This window comes from Plasmodium vivax, chromosome 14 (assembly GCF_000002415.2).
Source record: "Plasmodium vivax chromosome 14, whole genome shotgun sequence".
In the NCBI taxonomy this organism is placed as follows: domain Eukaryota; phylum Apicomplexa; class Aconoidasida; order Haemosporida; family Plasmodiidae; genus Plasmodium; species Plasmodium vivax.
Window position 1 is genome coordinate 2,069,767 of NC_009919.1, and position 21,614 is coordinate 2,091,380.

At 53.8% G+C, this 21,614-nt stretch overlaps 4 protein-coding genes across 4 annotated transcripts; 1 reads left to right on the forward strand and 3 right to left on the reverse strand.

The window, feature by feature from the left end:
- Window positions 1-57: 57 nt before the first annotated feature.
- On the reverse strand, window positions 58-5,891 carry PVX_124120 (myosin D, putative; the record flags this gene model as incomplete). The annotated part of the gene is made up of 2 exons (XM_001617336.1): window positions 58-5,360; window positions 5,657-5,891. 2 exons carry the CDS (start codon window positions 5,889-5,891, stop codon window positions 58-60), a joined length of 5,538 nt encoding a protein of 1,845 aa, XP_001617386.1.
- A 1,438-nt stretch (window positions 5,892-7,329) lies between these two features.
- PVX_124125 (hypothetical protein) lies at window positions 7,330-7,690 on the reverse strand (the record flags this gene model as incomplete). Its single annotated transcript, XM_001617337.1, has 2 exons — window positions 7,330-7,425; window positions 7,628-7,690. The coding sequence occupies 2 exons, from the start codon at window positions 7,688-7,690 to the stop codon at window positions 7,330-7,332; spliced, it is 159 nt and encodes a 52-aa protein (XP_001617387.1).
- A 407-nt stretch (window positions 7,691-8,097) lies between these two features.
- PVX_124130 (hypothetical protein, conserved) lies at window positions 8,098-13,593 on the reverse strand (the record flags this gene model as incomplete). The annotated part of the gene is made up of 24 exons (XM_001617338.1): window positions 8,098-8,487; window positions 8,588-8,671; window positions 8,843-8,920; window positions 9,020-9,163; window positions 9,314-9,370; window positions 9,496-9,553; window positions 9,731-9,777; window positions 9,954-9,981; window positions 10,073-10,113; window positions 10,240-10,336; window positions 10,444-10,532; window positions 10,641-10,699; window positions 10,806-10,878; window positions 11,032-11,130; window positions 11,238-11,308; window positions 11,445-11,568; window positions 11,708-11,785; window positions 11,885-11,941; window positions 12,153-12,217; window positions 12,377-12,425; window positions 12,596-12,719; window positions 12,918-13,021; window positions 13,252-13,356; window positions 13,558-13,593. 24 exons carry the CDS (start codon window positions 13,591-13,593, stop codon window positions 8,098-8,100), a joined length of 2,157 nt encoding a protein of 718 aa, XP_001617388.1.
- Window positions 13,594-14,406: 813 nt separating this feature from the next.
- On the forward strand, window positions 14,407-21,611 carry PVX_124140 (hypothetical protein, conserved; the record flags this gene model as incomplete). Its single annotated transcript, XM_001617339.1, has 11 exons — window positions 14,407-14,657; window positions 14,853-14,970; window positions 15,252-15,390; window positions 15,690-15,765; window positions 15,912-16,014; window positions 16,198-16,361; window positions 16,523-16,607; window positions 16,837-17,027; window positions 17,193-17,320; window positions 17,420-21,318; window positions 21,492-21,611. The coding sequence occupies 11 exons, from the start codon at window positions 14,407-14,409 to the stop codon at window positions 21,609-21,611; spliced, it is 5,274 nt and encodes a 1,757-aa protein (XP_001617389.1).
- Window positions 21,612-21,614: the final 3 nt, after the last annotated feature.

Genomic DNA, 21,614 nt, shown 5'->3' on the forward strand with positions numbered 1-21,614 from the left:
CCTTTTTGTTTCCTTTTTTTCTCGCGCGGAGGGGCCGCTGCCCACGCGGGGCGCGTCTTACGTGGAGTCCGGCGGGGGCGAGGGGCGCCCCTCCCCGCGGCACAGGGTCATGGCCTCCCCCCCGTTCCTCAGGCTGTAGTAGAGGCACTCCCGCTGCACGCCTTCGAAGCCGCTCCCCGTCCACTCGCGCAGAACGCACACATCGGGGAAGAGAGATTTGCTCATGCGGCTGCTCATGCTGTTGATTCCGCTTCTAATGCGGCTGCTACCGCTGACCCCCGTGACTGGCTCCCTGCCTGCGCGGGCGTATTTTCTAATCGTCGCTTGGATCGACGGGCGCAGCGTCACGAAACTCTTGTGGTACTCCTGCTTGTAAAAGTGGCTGATGTTCATGCTGAAGACTCCGTAGTAGCTACACGGGGGGGGGAGGCCCCCGGTTGCCCCTTCCCCGGTTGCTCCCTCCCCGGTTGCTCCTTCCTCGGTTGCTCCTTCCTCGGTTGCTCCTTCCTCGGTTGCTCCTTCCTCGGTTGCTTTCTCCCCCGTTGCCCCTTCCCACGCTGCTCCCTCCCCCGCTGAGCGCCTCCTCACTGCCAACTTCCTAACCCCCCAGGGGCCGTGGCGAAAGAGCTCCCCGGAGGAGCCCCCCCGCTCTCCATTCGTCAGCAGGTATATTTCTCCCCGCGGGGAAAATGCATAGAGGGAGCACTGGCGAGGCGGTTCCTGCGGGGTGGCTTCGTCGGGCTGCTTCTTCACTTCGTCAAGGGGACCTGCCAAGTGTGCAGACGTGTCAGAATCGCCTGACCCGTTCAGGCAAATCTGTGTATTACTCCGCTCCTCAATATTACTCCCCTCCTCAATATTACTCCGCTTCTCCCCCCGCCCAAACAACTCATCCACAACCAAGCGGTGCTTCAAATCGGGCGACAGCCTCCCCAGGTGCTCCTCACACACGTGGCTAAAAACCTCAAAGCAGATGAGGCTGAAGGCCACTCGCAAGAACCTTCGCTCATACTCGCGCAGGCACACGTCTGATGAGCCCAAACTGTAATGATGTATTTGCACGAGGCTCAGTAGACACGCTCCGTGGATGACTACAAGGGAATTGCTAATTGGGGATATTTGCAATGTGCTGAGGTAGCTCTCCACGTGTTTTTTTTTTTCTTCGTTTTGATCCCCTGGGCACCTCCTCCCCACTGCTACCGGTTCGGTAGCACCGGCGAGGGAGTCTCCACCAGTTTGCAAAAGGAACTTCCAAAACTGCGCACTCTCAATAACGCTGGTGATTCGAATTTTGGTTGTGTAATTGTAGGTCGGCTTGGAGCAGCAGTTCACGAGGGTAACCAAGAGGTAATGCTCCCGTCCTCTCTGCTCATAGGAGAGACAGACGAAGTGGCTGAGACTCGTGGGGAGGAAGGCGACCTTCAGAATTTTAAAGGAGGGGTTTGCGCACACCTCCTGCTCGATGTACTCCTCTTTGTGTATTCGCCTCAGCAGGGCGCACTCCCCTGGGTTGTTTCGTGCCGTTCGCCCGTCCACCACTTCGGCTCCCCCGTCCACCACTTCGGCCCCCCCGTCCACCACTTCGGTTCCCCTGTCCACCACTTCGGCCCCCCCGTCCACCACTTCGGTTCCCCTGTCCACCACTTCGGCCCCCCCTGCTACCTTCCCCAGCGAGCTCAGCACGTACACATCTTTGTACATGTGCATGAACATGTTCAGGTTATCTTCGCTGAAGAGATCGCCTGGTTGGCTTTCCCCCGCCGTGGCTCCCATTGTTGACGCCCCACCCGAGGGGCCTCCAAACCTCCTGCTCCGGTGCAGCTGCGGCAGGTATGTGCTCGGGATATCCCCGCTGCCCCTCTTCATCAAATGGATCTTCCTTCTTAGGAACCTCTTAATGGAGTCCAACGTTGGGTAGCTGAAGATACGTACGGATAAATCGCCCTCCACCGCTATGAATATGTTTTTGTAGAGGGGGTGTTGGCCTATGCAGTGTATGGGGAGAGGCATGTAAGTGTCTGTCCCGAGCTGTGCAGGGGGAGGGTCCCCTCCACAAGGAAGAAGCCTCTTCCTCAGCGTGACGGCGCCAAAATCGGGGAGGTACTGTTTGCACACCCGCTCAAAGGCGTAAGCGACGCGGTACAGGTGCACCTGCTTCTCTCGGAACACCACCACCCAGTCGATGCTGCTGTACACGTGGTGGTGGTGGTCCGGGGTGGCCACGAATATTTCCGCCGCGGTGTGGCTCAGCCCGTTGGCGGTTGTCCCATCGCAGGGGGGGGGTGACCCCTTCTGCACTAGGCCCCCCGCAACACCCACTTGGGTGCCCTCTTTAGTTCCTTCTTCAACACCCACTTGGGCGTCCTCTTTAGTTCCTTCCTCAACACCCACTTGGGTGCCCTCTTTAGTTCCTTCTTCAACACCCACTTGGGCGTCCTCTTTAGTTCCTTCCTCAACACCCACTTGGGTTCCCCCCTTGGGGCGCTTCCCCCACTTCGTGTGGTTCCCCCTCCGCAGCGCCCTCGCCCGCGCCCGCATCTGCACCCGCATCTGCACCCGACGGAAGAACCCCCCGTAGGCCTTTCTCGCCAGCACCCTCTGCAGACGCCCGACGTTGTAGCCCAGGCTCCGCTTCACCCCCATAACGGTCTTGAATATTAAATACACCTTAAACATATAGTCGCAGGCCTTCTCCTTCATCCGTTTCTTCTTTTGCAAGTAGGTCCTATAGTGGGTGTTCAGCCAGTTGTGTATCTGCACCACCCACACGGACCTCCTAAAGCGCCTGGTGTTTATCTCTTTCAGGATTTTTTTTTTCCTCTCTTCCATTAAGGGGAGATGATGCCTCCCCATCTGATGGAGGTGATCCCCATACAAGTACCCATGCACCTCTGTGTACACACCTGACCCCATAAAAATATAATTTTTGCCGACCTTAAAACTGTTGGCCTCATCAAACAGCCGCATGAAGTAGTAGGCAATGTCATCATCCCTACAATGCTGCAACTCCTTCGGGACGTCTCTCCTGCATCTGTTTAGGAACTCTCCCTTGAGCACCTTATGGGACAGCCCCCTATTTACGATCTTCACCATCTCAATCGCCCCGCACTGCTTCAGCTGAGTGTAGATGAGTCTCCTCTTCAAGTTGTCTCTCCTCATTTGTTCGTTCGGCAGAATGCACCTAATGTAGTGTAGGTCCGTCTCCTTCATATTAGAAAATAGCTTATCGAGCTCCTTAATATATTTTTTGCTGACGCTCAGGATGTTCTTGTTGCAGGTGGGGGGACTACTCTCCTGGGTGGGCACTCCCCTTGCGGAGGCCAGAAAATAATTCGCGTCTCCCCGAAGGGGGGATGCGGTTGCCTCCGTCGAGCAGCCACCCACCACCGCGGAGCCGCCACTCACCTCCATCGTGCCGCCCCCCCCCACCGTCGCTTCCCCCCCGAGGAACCAATTGCCCGAGCGGGCGATCAACTCCCCTATCTCCGCCTCCACCCTGTCGCTGTTCTTCCCGATCCAGCCGCTGACCGTGTAGGCCACGCACCCCGCGTAGTGCCTCACAAAGAAGACGTTCCTCCTCACGCCGTGCCTCCTATCTGTGTAGGAGCCGTCCCTGCTGCTGACGAACCCGTACGTGCCCTTTTCCAGGTAGCTCCTCTCACTCTGTAGAAGGTAGGAAAAGAAGTCCTCATCCACTTTCTTCTGCCCACAGCTATTCAGCTTCGTTATATCATCTAGACTTAAAAATAATTTTTCCACAAAAAGGATCGTGTCTTTGTAGTTTGGAATGGGGACTTCCCTCCAGAGGATATTTTCCTCCCTATGAATGAGCTTCTCCTTCTCCACTTCGTTGAGGATGTAATAATTGTTTAATTTCTCATTCGCCAGATTGATGCATAGCTGCTCAAAGTCGTTGGAAGCTAGCTCCTCGAACCCGTATAGGTCCAGAATCGAAATGGTGTGGTTGCTCCTTACCTGTGCAGACTCGTTCATGACCTCTTCGCTCTCTTCCCCGGAGAGATGCGTCCTATTAATATCACCCACAAGTTTGCAAAACAAATTTTTGTAAATCACCTTTATCAAACTGTGGAGAGTGTTCATCGCGTTGTCTCTGCTTCGTTGCGTCCTGATCCTCTCCCCCGAGACGTGGATGCTCTTGAAGCGGATCGTGCTCTGTAGCTCGGCGAGGGGCAGCCCCAAACAGGAGCACGCGTTTTGGTAGCTGTCCGCATTGGGGCTCCCCCCCAAATTGGACTCCTCACCGCCCACTCCCTCTTCTTCACCCGCTCCCTCTTCTTGGCCCTCCCCACCCGGATCAATCTCCCCCAAGTGAATAACCCCGGCGACCACATCCACAAACTGGCTTATCCTCCCCTCGTCGTACTGTATGTACCGCAGACCATCCATCAAGTGGTGAAAGTTCTTCTGGTCCTTCCGCTCCTCCTCAAGGGCAGATTCACCAGTTGGGATATCCTCCCCATGGTCAGCACACCGGAGGAGCCTATACCGATGGACATCTCTCACCAGCCCCCTCTGACTCAACTCTGCATCTGTCAACCCCCTAACGATTTCGTAGAAAACGTGAAAGTTCCTTTCCCCCTTGTTGTGTCTAATGCACCGGTTGATTTCCAGCAGGAGGATTCTAATCTTCATGTTGGTGAAGCAGTGATTGAAAATGGTTTCGTCTGTCCTCCTCCTCCTCTCCTCGAAGAGCAGCTCGTTGATGCGTCCGCACCTGCTGCTGTTGTTGTTCTTGATCGTCTTGGCGTTACTCATGGCCTCAATTATGCTGTTGATGTATATTAGCTTGTCAATCCGCTGCCCGGTTGCGTCTCCTCCCGCCGCTGCTGCAGCCACCCCCGCTTCCCCTCCTTCTGCCGCTGCTTCCGCTGCTGCAGCCACCCCACTCCTGTGGAAGAACATGTAGTGGAAGTACTTGAACAGAATTTTGCAGTTTTCCGTTTTGCCACTGCCGCTGTGCCCCGAGACGACGATGGTTTGCCGCTTCCCCTTCAGCACCATATTTTTGTAGGCCAAGTTCCCGATGTCGTAGATGTGCGCTCCGCTGCTGCCGCTTTCGCTTCCCCTGCCGCTTCCCTTGCCAAACTTGCTGAGGTACCGGTGCATGCTCTCCTCCCCGTAGAGCCCCGGGATTTGCTTGTACGGGTTTATGGCCAAGAGGAGGGACGCGTGGAAGGTGTAGATCTTATTCTTCGCATATCTGTTTTGTAAATTCTCTATCACGTTGGGTTCATTCAGTTGGATGATGTCGATGTTGTTTTCGCTGTCCAGCTGGATGTGCTCCTTCAGGCACGGGGTGACCTTCTCCGTGGGGACATTTTCCAGGGTCTCTCCTTTTCCTGTAGAGCGGCAAAGGGGGAGGAGGTGCAGGAGGTTGAGGAGGTGGAGTAGGTGCAGGTGTAGGAGCAGGTGCAGGAGCTGGAGTAGGTGCAGGAGGTGGAGTAGGTGCAGGTGTAGGAGCAGGTGTAGGAGCAGGTGCAGGAGCTGGAGTAGGTACAGGTGGAGGGTCAGCATGGATAGCTCCCCCCACTCGTAGTCACCCCCCGCGCCAAGCATGCGCGCAACTGCGACGGCGCAACTGGGACGGCGCAACTGGGACGGCGCAACTGAGACGGCGCCGCAGCTGTGGCCTAACTCTTAAGGGTGTAGGTCTTCCCTGACGGGCTGAACCCGCACACCTCCATCTTCTTGTACATGTCGTTGTAGAAGCACCACACATGCTTGTCCGAGTGAAACTTCATCTCCACGTCCTTCCTTTCAGAAGATTCTTCTCCTTTCGGTGCGCCTGCCCCGCTCGTCGGTCCCTCCCCCGCATTGGATACGTTCGAATAGTAAAACGTTTCATTGCTCTTGAGCTGTAGAGACGCCATCTTCAGTTTTGAGGCAGCTTTTTTTTTCCACCTCAATGGGGTTGGGGATAATCTGCACTTATGTGATTCCCCGAGAGTTGGAGTGACCCCCTGAAATGGTAAGCAGTTTGAAAGGGACTCTTCGGAAGGGTACAGTGCACATGTATATGTGTGTGCATACGTTTCTGCCTACGCGTCTGCCGCCTCTACTACCTTCTCCACGCTAACTGTAGCCACGGAACGGGTTACGTGAGGACGTCTTTTCTGGGAGACAAACTGAGGGTAACAATCTTTGACCGCTCACCCGTTCGATTGTATCTCCTTTGGGGGGGCTCGTCAAATGGGCCAAGCTCCCCTGCACACCAGCTGTCAGAAGAAACGGAAAAGGCTCCTACTTGTAAGTGCCAACGGGATGGCCAAAAAGGGGGCCACACTTCGTCACCCCTCCAGATGAACACAACGCCCACTGATCTTAAGGTGCACTTTGCGTAACTTCGTAAATACTATGATGGATGTCTCCCCCACCCCTTATGTCACTTCGTACGTGCGAGTTGATCCTTTTTTTGTTTTTTTTTTTTTTTGCCTCTCCGTTAGTGAGAAACGCGCGCGGTAAGTAGTAGCAACTGTGAGAAATATGCCCTCGTCTGCATTAGCACAAATGGGGGTGTCTTCAAACATACGCCCATGTGGATCGTCAACGGGGGGGGAAAAAACGCAGAATTAGTCGTAGCTTCTCACGTTAACGCTAAGTTGACTTCCTTTTCTTCCTTTGTGTGTTCTCCCAATTTCCCCCTTGTGCATATCTCGTGTGACACGCTAACTTGGCGCGCTTTGTGATTTTCCGTTTGGCAGCCGTCAGTTGGACTCCCTCAGGGGGCAGCGTCAGCACAGTGGAGCACCCCAGCGGGAGGGAACAAACAGCAAAAGAGGCAAAGAAGACAAAAAAAACATACTACGTACACTACGCATACCACGCTAACCGCTCACACCGCGCAGAACTACAAAATGGCAACGCTGCAGTGTCGGTCCTGGGTTGTACATTCAGCAACGCGGAACGCCCCAGGGGGAAGGAAAAATATGTTCGCTTAGACATTTACACATACGCACGCGTGGCCAACCCTGCCGCTGCTTTTTTGCTTCACCAAATGGGCCACTCTTTCCACACAGATTTGTACACATGTTTGCGCGGTTACCATTGCACACCGTGTTGCGAATTTTTGTGCCATGAAAAAAAAAAAAAAAAATGTGCTGCATATGTTGCTTTTTTTATGAACAGTCAGGTAAAAAGGGGATAAAAATAGCTATTTTTGCCGCTAATTTTCCGCTAATTTGCCTGACCGTTCATAAAAAAAAAATAAATAAAGTAAAATAAAAAAAAAAATAAAATAGCTGTCGAACGGAAAGGCGGCCCACTGCCCCCACCAAAGGAGAACACATAAATGGAGGGAGAAACAAAGTGCTAATTCTTTCGGCAGTGATAAATTCTATCTTCAGTGAACTTAATATTTTTCCTTATCCTTTCCACATCTTCCAAGTTGGAAGGGTCGTTCGTGTCCTGCGAAAAGGGCATATGGAGTGTTACCCCCCCAAAAAAAAAAACAACCCGCACATGAGTAATTTGTCTACTTCACGCGTACACATTTGGGGTGCCGGGGATCCCCCCTTTGTTGGCTAATTCGTAAGTGCGTTTTGTTTCTCTCTATGTTTTGCGGAGAGAAGCTCAAGTTGGGGGGAGCGGAACAACCGTGGTTGGCTACCTTCATTTCGGACAGCTCCTGTTTGTACTTGGACAACCTGTCTTCCAAAATGGATAGCTTCATGCTTCCCCGATTCTGCGGAGTTGCGCACGTGTTTGGGGGAGAGAGTTCACATGAGTAGGTTTTAACACGGGAGAGAAATGAAAAGGGTAAGTACTTTCGGACGCGAGGGGGATACTTACTTGAGCGCCTTCCCCCTCTGACGGCTTCGCGAGTTTAAAGTTTCGCTCAACGGGGTTTCCTGAAATGGCACACGGAGAAGATGTGTAAGGAGGTGTCCTATGTGGGTGCACTTTTCGCTGCCGCTTTCGCTGCCGCTTTCGCTGCCACTTTCGCTGCGCTTTGGTGGCTGCTCCATTCCAGACGGGGGCAACCTGTGCGGGTGGGGGGTGCATCTTCAGCCTGGGGGCGGGGAAACGGAGCGACGGTGTGTTGGCGCCTCAGCACAGAAGAGCTGCAGCGGAGGGGCGTTATCGCGCCAGGCAAACGAGGCATCCCCCCGCGTAATGCACACATTGAAGCTGTCCTTCCTTCTTCTTTTTTTGTACCACTTGGCGCAATGCAAAGGGTGCCATTTCTTTCCCCTTCTCCGAGGAGACGTAAGCTATTTCGTCCCGCGCGCATTCAATTTTGAGCATCTTCCTCTTGGAGAGAAAAAAGGAATTGTTCATGGACACCTCCACGTGCTGATCCCACGGATAGCTGTTGTAAAAGCGGCACACATTCACCTCATCTTCGATTAAGTTTTTATTAAATTGCTCCACTTGTTCATTTTCGTGGTATATCATTTCGCCTATATTGGTAATATTTTGTGGCTTGTATTGGTACTCTTCTTCCGTTTCTTTCATTTGTTTCCTTTCCTGTGAGAGGGGGGAGGGGTTTCCGCTGGATGGATGAACACCTTCGAACGGACATTTGGATGGAGGGAAAATGGGGAGGGAACAGACGCTGCGGGATTACCTTTCTGATGGCACAGATAACTCCTCTGTAGGTGCTTTGGATGTCCTCAAAGAGGCTTCGTTCTTCCTTCAGCAGATATAAGCTCTGCGGAGGGGGGCAGAAGTGCAGATACATTATGGGCTCATTTTCAGGCCATTTGAAAAGCGGTATGAAAGTTGTGCATAAAATGGCGCAGAAAACGTCGGGGCAGCTTCGGCGGAGATTCTGCAGATTTCGCTCCCCCTTTGGGGGATCTTTACTTCTCGAGCGGCTTACCTCCTTCTGAAGGGGGTCCCCGCGATTCACGAAGTGCTTGTAGATGTGATTCCTTCTGTACGTCACGACTTCTTCGTCCTGCCATGCATCATCATCATTAGGGAGGTGGGGAAAGGCTTAACTCGTCCTTTCTTTGGAGCACACACACATGCGCGCGCCTTTCCGCGCGGCGAGTACCTCCTCCGTGTCCGGGTTGTGCCAAATGCACTTTTCGTAAACCTCGAAAGCGTTGCTTATCTCGTTGCTGTTGTTGTAGTACGCCAGGAGAATCTTCCTCTCTGGGATGAGGAAGGTCTTCTTTTTGAGCCCGTTCTGCCGGCGCTGCAGTGAAGGGGTGGAGGAATGCACACAGCGCATGTGGGTGTTCATCTGGTGCGCGTGACTGCCCATGTGATCGTCCGCGTGACTGCCCATGTGATCGTCCGCGTGACTGCCCCTGCTGGGGCGCCCGCATTCAGCCACTCCTCTAACCTCGTCTTTATACTTGACAGTCATCTTAGTCACGTAGTACTCCTTCCCGTCGAACATCTGCCAGGGGAGGGGTAACGAACGGGGACATCGTGTCTTATCCGCGCCCATTCTTCCACACACAGGGGGGGGAGCTTCTCTGTCTAGAATTAGAACCACCCAAAACTGAAGCTACCAACACCGACCTGCAACTTGTAAGCCGTCTCCACGCTCGGCGAAAGGGACAGCGACCGGTACGTCACTCTGGGGTGGCGGCGGGAAGGCGGCAAAAAAAGGAAAATTTATTGGAAAGAGCATGCATTGCAAGGAGCATGTATTGCAAGGAACATCTCCCGAAGGAACATCTCCCGGGAGGAACATCTCCGGGGAGCTGCCCCGTCGGAGAGCCCCCATAAACGACGCAGACGGGGGAGCACCTACTGGTCGTTCCGGTTGGAAAAATACTCCAAAAGTTTTGAGTCCTTTATCTGTGGTGCGCGGGCAGGACGGCGCGGTTTGGGGGGGCGCACAGGGGAGCAGATGGGAGCAGAGGGGAGAAGAGGGTCATCATCGTCACCATTAACATCGCCACCATCCTGCTGCTGCTCCCCTTGGCAACACCGCTCATGGCCACTCATCAGGCGATTTGCTTCATCCTGTTAACCTCTAGGTAGTGGACCAGTCCGTCGGGTCTGAAGCGACACAAGGGGAAGGGGGGGTCCTTGAGGGGGCAATCGGTGTGCATTTTGGAGGCGTTTTCGCGGTAGCCACGAGGGTGCTTACCTATTTGGGTAAAAGGAGAAGTGGGAGTAGAATCCTATGCTCTGCAGGGGGGGAGAGAAGTATCAACAGGGGGGTATCCAAATGGGGGGGCACTCACACCGCTCCCTCTCGCACAGCTTTCCATTTGCCTCTTCTTTTTTTCCTTGGAGACGCTCCCACTCGCGTACCTCCCTGAGCGCCCTCAAAAAGTGGCTTCCACAACGGTCGTAGTATTCAACGGTTTTGAATTTCTGGGGGAAGTACAGTTTGGCCTTTTTCCCGTCTCTGCAGGGGGGAGGGAGAAGTAGCGCCAAAGAGTAGCTCTACCACGGAATAGGCTCTTTCGTGGGATGGCAACTTCTGGAGGGGCCCACAGTGGGGAGTCGCCTCACCTTCTGTGCTTGAAAAGACAACAGATTGATTCTACGTTGGTGTAGAATTTGTTCCCATAGTGCGTGTGCATCTCGGTGAGTCCGTCGTGCTGCAACGGGGGGAAGGGCCCACTGTGGAGAGGTTCGCCGGCATCGCTTCATCAGCACCACTTCATCGGCACCGCCTCATCACCACCGTGGCGGCGCGGCGCGCGCACCTGCAGGAAGTCCCCGTACTGGTCCCTCTTACAGTTCTTGTAAAACGTCGTGTTGCTGCCTGGGGGGGGTAGGTACGCATGTTCCTCGTGAGCAGCCGAGTCTACTTCGCCCCTCGGGGGGGGAGTTAAAGCCACTGTAGAGGCAGAGGGAGAGGGAGGGAGTACCTTGCGGGAACTTCAGAAGAAACCTGTCTTTTCTAATTCTGTAGAGCCGATTCTCCACAATGGGGGTCAGTGCCTTCCAGGTGGGAAGAGAGCGGGCGCCAGCAGGTGCGCGGCATAGCCACATGGGTACGTCTACCACTACGTCTACACACATGGGCATGCCCCTACGTATCAGCACACCCCACCGGTGGCAGACCCCCCTTCGTGGACGACCCCCTCCACCTACCTTAGCCCTGATCTGGTTGTAGAAGGCCGGAACGAAGTACTCCTTGTTTTGCAGCTCCGAAACTAACGTGGCGACTTCCTCCGTCCTGCGGATGTTTACCTGGTTGATCGGGGGGAAGGAGAGGGGCAATCACCAATAGGGGAGAGAGGCCCACTCTGGCCGTGCCGCCTCATCTGCTTGGGTGCGCTCCTCTTGGCCGCCCCTACGTAAATGTTCTTCTCGTTCCACAGGTAAAATATGGACCTATAGGGGCAGTCGTCCACGTCGTATTCTTTGCCTGCGGGGTGGGGGAGTGAATCGGCAGAGGTAGCAAATCGGCAGGGGGAGCGCCAACAGGTTGATCCCCTGGTCGTGGCAGGATCCACACTGGGACCCTTTCCCTATGCGGGTTCTCGCCCAAGGAGAGGACCAACCTGAACCCATTTCTACGAACACATCTTTTTTTACATCTAGGCTTTTTTTTATGAGTATCCACATGTGAAGGTAGAGGTCCATCTCCTCACTCGGCCCGTCGTCTTCGAATTTGCGCTCCCCTGCCTGGCGCGGTGTTCGCGTGAGAAGCGGCGGGGGGCAAATCGGTAGGCAAATTGATAGGCACACTGGTAGGCTCAGGGGAGAGGCCGATCTGCTCCCCCTTCACCCCTTCGCCCCTCCGCAGAGGGCCCCCTCTTAGTACCGCTCTCACGCCCATGTTCATGGCTTTCCAATACTTGGCCTTCTTCCCCTTTATGTCTAATACTTCCGCTGCATCTTCCTGCGTAGATCGTGGGGGGTGCACCTCGTGTGATGCTTCTTCACTTTTTTTTCTTTTCCTTTCGAGCCGACTAGGAAGAGGTAGCAACAGAGGGGTTACCTTCTTCCCCTCGGACTTCTCCCAATCTTTGAAATTAAATTCGCAGAGGTTTTTTTTCTGTTGGCGGGGGGGGGGGAGAAGTTTGTGGATGGGAGTTGCCTGAACGGGTCAGGGCCAGGAGAATTGGGGGGGATCCCCCACGTGCGCATTGCCCTGTTTGTGGCAGGTCTTTCCGCACATCAGTCCGCCCATCAATCGGTTCATCAATCAGTCCGCCCATCCACGCTTCCTCTCTTTTTTTTTTTTTTTTTTTTTTTTCCTCCATTACGTCGTCCTTCGCGCAAATGGAGAAGGGGGCCTCGCCGCACACAACGTACGCATCGTAGTTCTTTGCTGCCAGGGGGGGAAAAAAAAAAAAAAAAAAAAGGATGGGGGGAGTTGGGCCGCTGCAGGGGAAGGAGTTGCCTGCGTCTCTATGCAGATTTGTCCGTCTCTCCTCTTCATGCTTATCGCGCCTCTCCCCTCTTGGCAACGTCGCTCCCCTTCGCTTACTTCTGAGGGAGGACACCACTATTGTGCACAAGTCCGCGCAGTCGGCGATCTGCAGTTGGGTTGAAGAGTTGACACGTTGCGCTTGTGCTTTCCGTGTGCTTATGCTTTTCCTATGCTTTCCGTGTACTTTCCTCATGCCGAGTGGAACCCGGGAGGACTCCCCCGAAGGACACGGCCTACGAGGGGGGAGGGACCCTCCTCATGGGAGGCAAGACAAACCTTCCAGTCGAACACCAGCGCCACGTTGGGAAGCAGCAGCGTTTTTATTTTCTTTTTCAACACCACTTCGAAGGTGAAGTAGCTCCTGATCAGGGTGCATATTTCTTTGTAGTTGTTTCCTTTGCTGCGAGGGGGGGGGCGGCACCGTTGGCTGGATATACTGCACCGTTAGCGGCTCTACTGCACCGTTGGCAAGATGTACTGCACCGTTAGCGGCTCTACTGCACCGTTGGCAAGATATACTTAACCGCTGGCCGCTTCAATACACCTCTAGCCGCTTCAATGCACCGCTAGCGCTCCACTGCACCGCTGACCGCCTTACTCGAAGGGGAAAAACACTTGGATTATGGAGGAGCATATGTTCCTACGCTCCCCATATTCATCGATGAAGAACTCGCAGAAGTGCGCGTCGTATTTCGCTGCAAGCTGCGCGGGGCAGGTGCAACCGAGCAGGGGTGAGCGTTTAATCGGTGGGCAGAGGGGGAGAAGTACAAGGAGAGGCGCGCACAGTGACTGCGGAAGCACAGGGAGACGCGCACAGTGACTGCGGAAGCACAGGGAGACGCGCACAGTGACTACGGAAGCACAGGGAAACACACACACACAGATGCACTGTGACTGCGGAAGCCCTGGCAGTCGTCGCGCGGAGACTAAACCTGAAGCCGGAGCTCCTTCAGGTAGGTTAGCAGGACACTCTCTTTGCTGCAGGGAAGCAGGCTGGCGTGGTCCTTGGCAATTCTCTCCCTGTTGTTCCTAAGGTACTTTTCACAGGAAAGGGATGGCGACGTGGCGGAAGGGCAGACTCACAGGGTTGAGCAGTCACCGAATGGAGGAGCAGAACCATCGCAGTGCATGCATGTGCTCTTGGGTTCTACTCCACTGAGTTGCAGTAGATCCTAATTTAATTTTGTTTTTTTTTTGCTTCTCTGCAGAGCTGCCTATATTTTGGGTGCCACCATTACGTCTAAGCATCGCTTGAGTTTGTTCTTGTTTTTCATTTTTCCGGCTGGGGGGGGTAGAAGCGGGGATGGCGAGGGGGGCAAGGACGGCAAGGACGACGGGGATGGCCAGGACAGTGACTAGGACTACAACGATCGGGGGAGCCACTATTCCGCTACTTCACTATTCCACCGTTTCACTGCTCCACTGCGCGACTAGCATCCGCTTGCACATCTACGTGCTGCTCGAAAGGGGGCGCATCACCAGGTCAAGTCATTTACATACGCATGCACACACTCGTCAAGGTAGGGATAGAAGCACAGCGAGAAAAAAAAAAAAAAAAAAAAAAAAAGCTAGAGGAATCGAAGCAATGTTTAAGTAGCAAAGTGTGGTGAACTTCTTTAAGACTCAAAGGGGGATTTTTTTTTTTTTTTTAAATAGTAAAACATGGCATACCTTTGTTACCGTATGGTATGGCTTCCTAAGTAGCCAACCTTTCGGGGGGTGGAGGGAAAGAAGCTGCCCAGTTTTTTTTTGGCCCCCAATTGACGCGCTAATTTTGTAATTACTCAGCGGAGGAAGTTACGCATAACGTTAGCTGCTTTGTAAAAAAAAAAAAAAAAAAGATCCACAAGAAATGAAGAAAAATGATTAAACTGTGGCCTCTCCGTAACTGCATCATTTGAAAAGCGCTTTGGAGAATTTACAAAAGGGACTGCCCGCCTGGCTTGCGGATTTGCTGCATCACACCGGACAGTGCACATTTGGCGCCCACTCAGCACCGCTGTTCCACGCTGCTCCACGCTGCTCCATGCAGCTCGCCGCTACTATCGCTACTCATCGCTACTCCCCGCTACTCCCCGCGCGCAAAAATGAGGAAGAGAAAAATAAAGGAGAAATACATACGGGCCCTGTTCACCACAGTAGAGGAGCAAGAAGCCCAGCAGCTTCGCCAAAACGGCCATCACGATTTCAACTCATTCGCCACGCAAGATGTGTACCTCTTGAATGAGAAGTACTACCGAGTGAAGAGCGAAGATGGCGCCGGCATGCGCAAGACGTTGCTGCGGTGTTTGTATAAACACAACTTTTACGTGCCCAAGAAGATAAGGTACGATGAGGGGTGCGCAGGTGGAGGTCTGCACGCGCGACGCGGTTAACCTTTGCGAAATGGCCGCAGTTAACCGTTTTACGATCGCCACACTTAACCATTGTACGCTTTCCCCACTTAACCGCTGTACGCTCGCCACACTTAACCATTGTACGCTTTCCCCACTTAACCGCTGTACGCTCGCCCCCCTTCTCCTCCCCACAGAAGAATCATCTTCAAAAAATTCCTCCTGCAAAATGAAACCGCAGACGTCCACAACTTCAACTACGACGTGTACCTCTTACTGTCTTATTTGAAGAACCCCAACGTGCACGAGGCGACGCAGGTAAGTTGCCGCCCACCACATCGGCTCCGCCGTCTACGCAGACCGCGTCGTGGTTTGCGGGACTGTTCCATTGCATAATGAGCGACTGTCCCTTTGCGCAGTAAGCGACTGTCCCTTTGCGCAGTAAGCGACTGCTCCTTTGCGCAGTAAGCGACTGTCCCTTTGCGCAGTAAGCGACTGCTCCTTTGCGCAGTAAGCGACTGCTCCTTTGCATAATGAACGACTACGCCCCATTTTATCGCCGCCCAAATACCCCCACCTCATCACGTCTATGCTAACAGAAAATCATCGACTTGGACGTATTCCGGACGCGCATAAATAAAGAAAACGAAAAGACCATTTACTTCTTTAACCTTTTTTTAAATTACGCCTGCAACCATTTTCAATTCAAGTACAAGCAGGGGCTAAACGAGGTTTTAGGTGTGTTTTCCCGCACGTGAGCAGCGACGCATGTCTGCTTACACGTTCGTTCGGTTGCTCAGCTGTGTTACATTTGCGCCTTTCTGTGCAGTTTTGCCTTGCCTGTTCATAATTTTTCGATTATTTTTTTTTTTCTAGCCAATTTTAAGCAGCGTGTTCATAATTTTTACTATTATTTTTTTTTTTCTAGCCATTTTTACGTCGCTTGTTCATATTTTTTTTACTGTTTTTTTTTTCTAGCCATTTTTACGCAGCTTGTTCATAATTTTTTCCCTTTTTTTTTGTTTTCCCCCCCGCAGCCCTTTTCTTTTACCTGAAGGGCAAGTACTTCAACTTGGTTGATGTCTACTTCTGCTTCCAGAGCTTCGTCGAGCGGTAAGGAGAAGCCCCCTAGCGCGCCCCGCCGTCTGCTGTGTGTGGCTCGTTTTATTTGGCGCTCCCACCGTCTGCTGTGTGTGGATCGTTTTATTGGCTCTACACACGTCTGCTCACACCCCCCACGTGACGCTCCCTGCGCGCAGGTTCTTGAAGGAGTTTTACTATGATGACGAGTTTTTCTTTTTGCAAATATCCTTTTACTTGTTTAAAATTTTGATTAAGTACCACGACCCCGTGTTGTCCGAGGTGCTCGGTAAGGGAGGCACATCCCCAGCGTTGCCAACGCGGCTGACTCTGCCAACGCTGCTAACCGTGCTAACCACGCTAACCCCCCCCCAACGCTTCTAACCCCCCCAACGCTTCTAACCCCCCCAACGCTTCTAACCCCCCCAACGCTTCTCATCCCGCCAACGCCTCTCCCCCGCAGAGACGAACAAGATGTCCCCCGAGATTTACGCGGCCTCTTGGTTCCTAACCCTCTTCGCGTCCAAAAGCAACTTGGAAATTTCGAACGCCATTTATTTGATCTTCTTGCTGGAGCGCAATCCGTTTTTTTACTTCTTCTTCTCCCTGGCGCTTTTGATTTTGCACAGGTGCGCGGGGAGCTTGCAGTGGAGCGGTTTTCGCGTGGGCCCATGCTCTGCTTCATCAACAGCGGGGAAGATTTCCCCAAACCCCCTATCCCCAATCGCTTCTTAACATCGCCCACACGTATGACCGCTAACATTCGCATCTCCCCTCCCCCCCCTCGCAGAAACATATTTTTATGCGTCGACAGTTCAAATTTGCCCGAGCTGTTAAGCAAAATAAACATTTTCAACAAAAAGTTTTTGAAGAAGGTGAGAAAAAAAAAAAGAGAAGCGAAGAGAAAGGAAGCGAAAGGAAGAGAAGCGAAATAGCGTCCATATGTGATGGACGTGCATGTATCCCCTTGCAATACGTGATGAGTTTATGTGACGAGTCTGTCTGAGGCGATTGTTTACCCCCCCTTGTTGAATGCCCATGCCCTGCGGCCACTTCCCCCCTAACGGTACTCATCACCTTTCTCGCACCCCTCCCCCCCCCAAGGTCTGGTCGTTAGGGAAGTTCCTGGAAGCGAACACACCCGTGTCCTTCGTTCACAAATTATTTTTCATCAAAAATGTGCTCATGTATTTGACAGACGAGCACCCCGCGGACAGTCAACAGAAGAAGGACATCCTGCTGGAGTTTTTCAATTCCATCGACTACATGTCTGTGAATGCCTTCGAAATAATAAAGTAGGGGGAGCGGTTGGGGAGTCAATCCCTCAACGGGGCGCGGTGGAAAAATTCCTTTTGGAGTGCCCCCCTTCACCATCTGTTCACCCCACAAACACGTAAACACTCAAACACACTAACTCTATGTGGTACCCCCACCCCCCCGCTTCTCCCCCTTTTGCAAAGGAACATATCTTTAGGAAAACACAAGTACATCTTTTTGGACATCCGGTCGAGGAGGCACTTCCGAACGTTTCACTTGAAGAACTCGATCAACGTGGAGTTGATCGAAGGCTACGCGGACATCTTGCGGGGTGAGTCAGCGGGAGCGCAGCGGGAGCCACGCATTTATATGTTTTTCCATATGGATACCCTCATTATACACACCCCACGCACTGCCCACTCCTCTGCAGGCCAAATCGACTCGCAGGACAGGAGAAGGAAACGGAAGAAGGAGCGGAAGAAGCAGTGGAAGGCGGAGCGGAAGAATGCGCGGAAGACGCAGCTGCAGACGGAGCCGAGGAAGCAGTGGAAGGCGGAACCCGGAGGAGTACCCCCGCCCATCGCCCACATTTTAAAAAGATTTGGAAGCAGGGAGGTGGCCCGAAATGCGGGACTCCTCTTTTCGCACCTCCTCAGGGAGAAGTACAGCCAAAGGAGCAGGTTAAGCTATGATGATAATGTTATGCTGACGAGGGTGGTCTCCGCGGGTGCGCGGAGGGGGAGTCCGTTGGATTTCTCGGCGCTGGGGAGGAGCAGCGGGAGGAGGAGAAGGAGGAGAGCGAAGCAACTGGGGAGAGAGAAGCAAATGGAGAAGGCTAACCATATGGGGAGGGCGAATCAAATGGGGAGGGCGAAAGGCAGACAGGAGGAGGCCTTCCCCAACTTGCACCTCCTGAGGGGGGAGAGAAACGCGGAGGTCGATTTGAACGCCTTCATTTGCAGCGCCTACGCGAGGAGGAGACCCCCCAGGGGGGAGGCGAGAAGAGGGAAAATGAAAGGCAAGCCGTATGAGCATGTTAATATGAAGTATGTAGAGGAAAGGAAGGCGAAGAGTCGGAAGAGGTACCACTCGGACGACGACGTGGTGGCGAGGCCGTTCGGCTTGGCGTGCCACCGCATGAAGGGGGCTTTCCTCGCCCGGTTGGAGGGGGAGCAGGTGAGCGGCCAAGTCAGCGGCCAAGTCAGCGGCAAGGTGGGCGTAAAAGTGAACAGCCAACCAAACCGTCAGAACCACTCCAAGTGCTTGCCGAGTGAACCGCCCCCGTGTGCGGCCGCCCCCGCGCAGAGCCAAAACACGAGCTCCTTCAACCTGTACGTGTTAATAAAGGAAAAGGTCCTGTGCGATGAGGACTGCCTTCGCTTCCTCTTCGAGGATGTATTAACTCCAGAAAAGCAAGTGATCATTCTGTACGACGATAAGTGGGACAATGCCAAGTACGTGCGTGGGTTCTACTACGAGTTGCTATTTAATACAAAGCTGAGGCAAGTGGCAATCATCGAAGGAGGGATAAACTCCTACCATAGTTTGATGCGACTGGATCTGTTTGAGAGGAAGGTCAGTTCGTTGGTCCCGTCTTTCATTAGCACTGCTGGAGGTACAAACAAGGAGAGGTCTCCCCATGGAGACGAAGCACCCCAGTTATACACACCACAGTGTCTTCTCGGTCGAAACAAAAAAACGATGAAGAAGTTTTTTCATCCCAATCACAGCTGCTATCTGTGTGACTACCGGCACTTTAGAAAAACAAAAAAGAAACTTTTGGATGATTGCTTTTTTGAGAGCTACAGCAACTTTACCATTTTTGAACTTTTTTTTTGCTTCCTGGGTGGCGAGCGGGAGGACGTTTCGTTCGCTTCTTTCTACGAGCAGATCGCTTGGGTGAAGAGCAGGCAGGGGGGGGGTAGCGGAGCTGGCGGTGGCGGTGGTGTTAGCAGTGGTGGTGGCGCTGGCCCTGACCGTGGCTGCTCTGCCCACCTGGGAGGGGCACACAACCGGAAGAAGGACAGCGCGGAAGGCTCTTCGTTTACCCTTTCGGGGCTACTAAACTATATTAAGAGGAAGAAGGGCTCGGTCAGCGATCCGAGTGTCTTTGCAAACCGTGAGTCGTTCTCCCCCCATGGCGGAGGGGGGGGCACTTCCCCACGTGATCTGCACAACGAGGCGCACGTCAGCTCATTCGTCTCGCAGAAAAAAATCAGCGAATCTACCAATGGAGACATGCACATCTGCAACAACGCCAAGGTGAAGAAGCATTATTTCGGTTTGAACCACTACGTAGAGTTCTGCAGTAGGAAGAGGAGCGACCTGTTGAGCGTGGCGGCGTCTGTGCAGGCTCGGGGGGGCGAAGCCGCCCCCGGGGGTCCTCCGCCTGTTAGCGAGATGAGCGGTGAGGTAAGCGGCGATATATGTGGCGATATATGCGACGAGGAGGGGGAACTGCTCCAGGGGGAAGACGAAGTGAGTGGCGCCCCACTACCAAGTGATCGCTCAGAAGCGACGTTAAACGTGTGCAGGGAGAATCAGTGGAGGAGTGACGAGGCGGAAGCTGCTTCACCCGCTCCACCCGCTGCAACTGCTCCAACGGTTGCAACCGCTTCACTCGCTTCACGCACTCCCCCCGCTGGGAGGGCGGACTCCTTCGCGGACGTCGCGTCAGAGCCCCCGCACGAGCCACCCCGCAGGGGGCACTCCATCGGCAGCGACCACGTCCCGGAGGGAATTAAAAGGAGCTGCTCCTCCAGCTCGGACGTCTACAGCTTGTACTCCTACATTGATGTCGTGTGCTACCGGAGTTTGCTCCTCAAGGGGGGGGCGACACAAGGGAGCCCCCCTCCCCAGCGCAAACTCTACAGCTGCTTCATCACCTACATTTACCAGCCCCTCATTCCTCACAACATCAGATCTAACAATATCATTAGCAACTTAGTGCACTACGTAAAATATTTCAAGTGCATTAAACGGGGCAACGGTGCCATTAACGACCCGAACCTGTACCTGCAGTGCAACAAGTTGGACTATGACCTCGCCTTCCAGCGGGACAATAGCCTGCCCTCCCAGCGGGACAATAGCCTGCCCTCCCAGCGGGACAATAGCCTGCCCTTCCAGCGGGACTCCAGCTCGCCCTTCAAGTGGGACCCCAAGCTGCCCTTCAAGCTGTCCTACTTCCCCTTTAGGAGCATGCCGCTTCTGCCCGGCGCGCGTGCGGGCGCAGCCAACGAGGTGAGCGGCATCAGCAGCGGAAGCGGAAGCGGCAACGGGAACAGCGCTAACACCGACAGCAACGCCGCTAATAACGCCGCTAATACCGCTAATACCGCTAATACCGCGAACCCCTACGACGAGCGGGTGAACGACGAGCGGGCGAACGACTGCATCCTGAGCAACACGTGCCTGAAGAACCGGCCCGAGCTGGGCCTCTGCAAGCTGATGATTTACGACCACCTGCTGGTGCTCTACGGCACGCCCTACCTGTGTGAGGTCAGTCTGCCGGTTCAGCGGTGTGGGGGAGCGGCGGTGGAGAAGTTCGCAGCCGCGGCAGATCAGCGGAGCGGGGAGGACCCTCACTTGGGCGACATCGGCACGAAGAACTTCCTAAGAGAGAGGGAGGAATACTCGACGGGTGGCACGAACGACGAAGAGTGGTACCTCTCGAGCGAACCGGGAGAGGAACTACAGAAGGTGTTGATTCACAAGCATAAAAACTTAAAGAAAAAAGACATCCTCTTTACCATAGATTCTTATAAAATAAAAGGAACAGAAATCAACTGGGCGAAGGTGTCTCCCCATGTACTTCGTAGCATCACAAGGGACCACATCACAGATACGTATAGCTACTACAAATCATATTTTAGCGTTTCCACTAGCCATTTATTGGCGACTTCTGAGGAGCGTTGTTTTTCTGTTAGTAGCTCCGTCTCGAGTGACAGCTCGTCCTACTCGTCGTGCGTTTCCGATGAACCCAACTTTTCCTTTTCGGATTACCATAGCTTGTACGCGAAGAATGCCAAGAGGGGGGGGGGCAAGGATGGGAACAGGAGGGTGAAGAGCGCGATGGGAAGTGGAGGGAGGAGCGCGATGGGAAGTGGAGGGAGGAGCGCGATGAGAAGTGGGGGAAGGAGCGCGATGAGAAGTGGGGGAAGGAGCAGCAGCCCCCCAAAGGGAGGGGAAGCCTCTGGGGGGTCTCCTCAGAGGAAGGCCAAAGTGGACGTCGTCAACGTGTATGCCGTGTTTGACATTCACACGCTGTGCAAGATAACCACCAAGCGGGGTTCCGCCAGGACGCTATATTTCTACTTCGCCACGAATAGGGTGAGCGCGGGGGCGGCGAGGGGGAAAGGGGTGCCCTCGCAGTTGCAAGCAGCACGGCAGTTCGCCTTAAGCCTTTTCACCATTTCGCCTTTTCACCTTTTCGCGTGGCCCATCTGGTGATTTCTTTTTCTTTCTTTTTATTTTTTTTATTTTTTTTTTTTTTTTCCCCGCAGAGCACCCCGCTGATGGTCCTCAACTTCGACAGCGACCTGGAGGTTCAGTCGTGCGTGCGCTCCATCAGGGAGGTCTACTCGCGCTACGCCAACGGGGAAGCAGCGGCGCGGGGAGAGTGATTC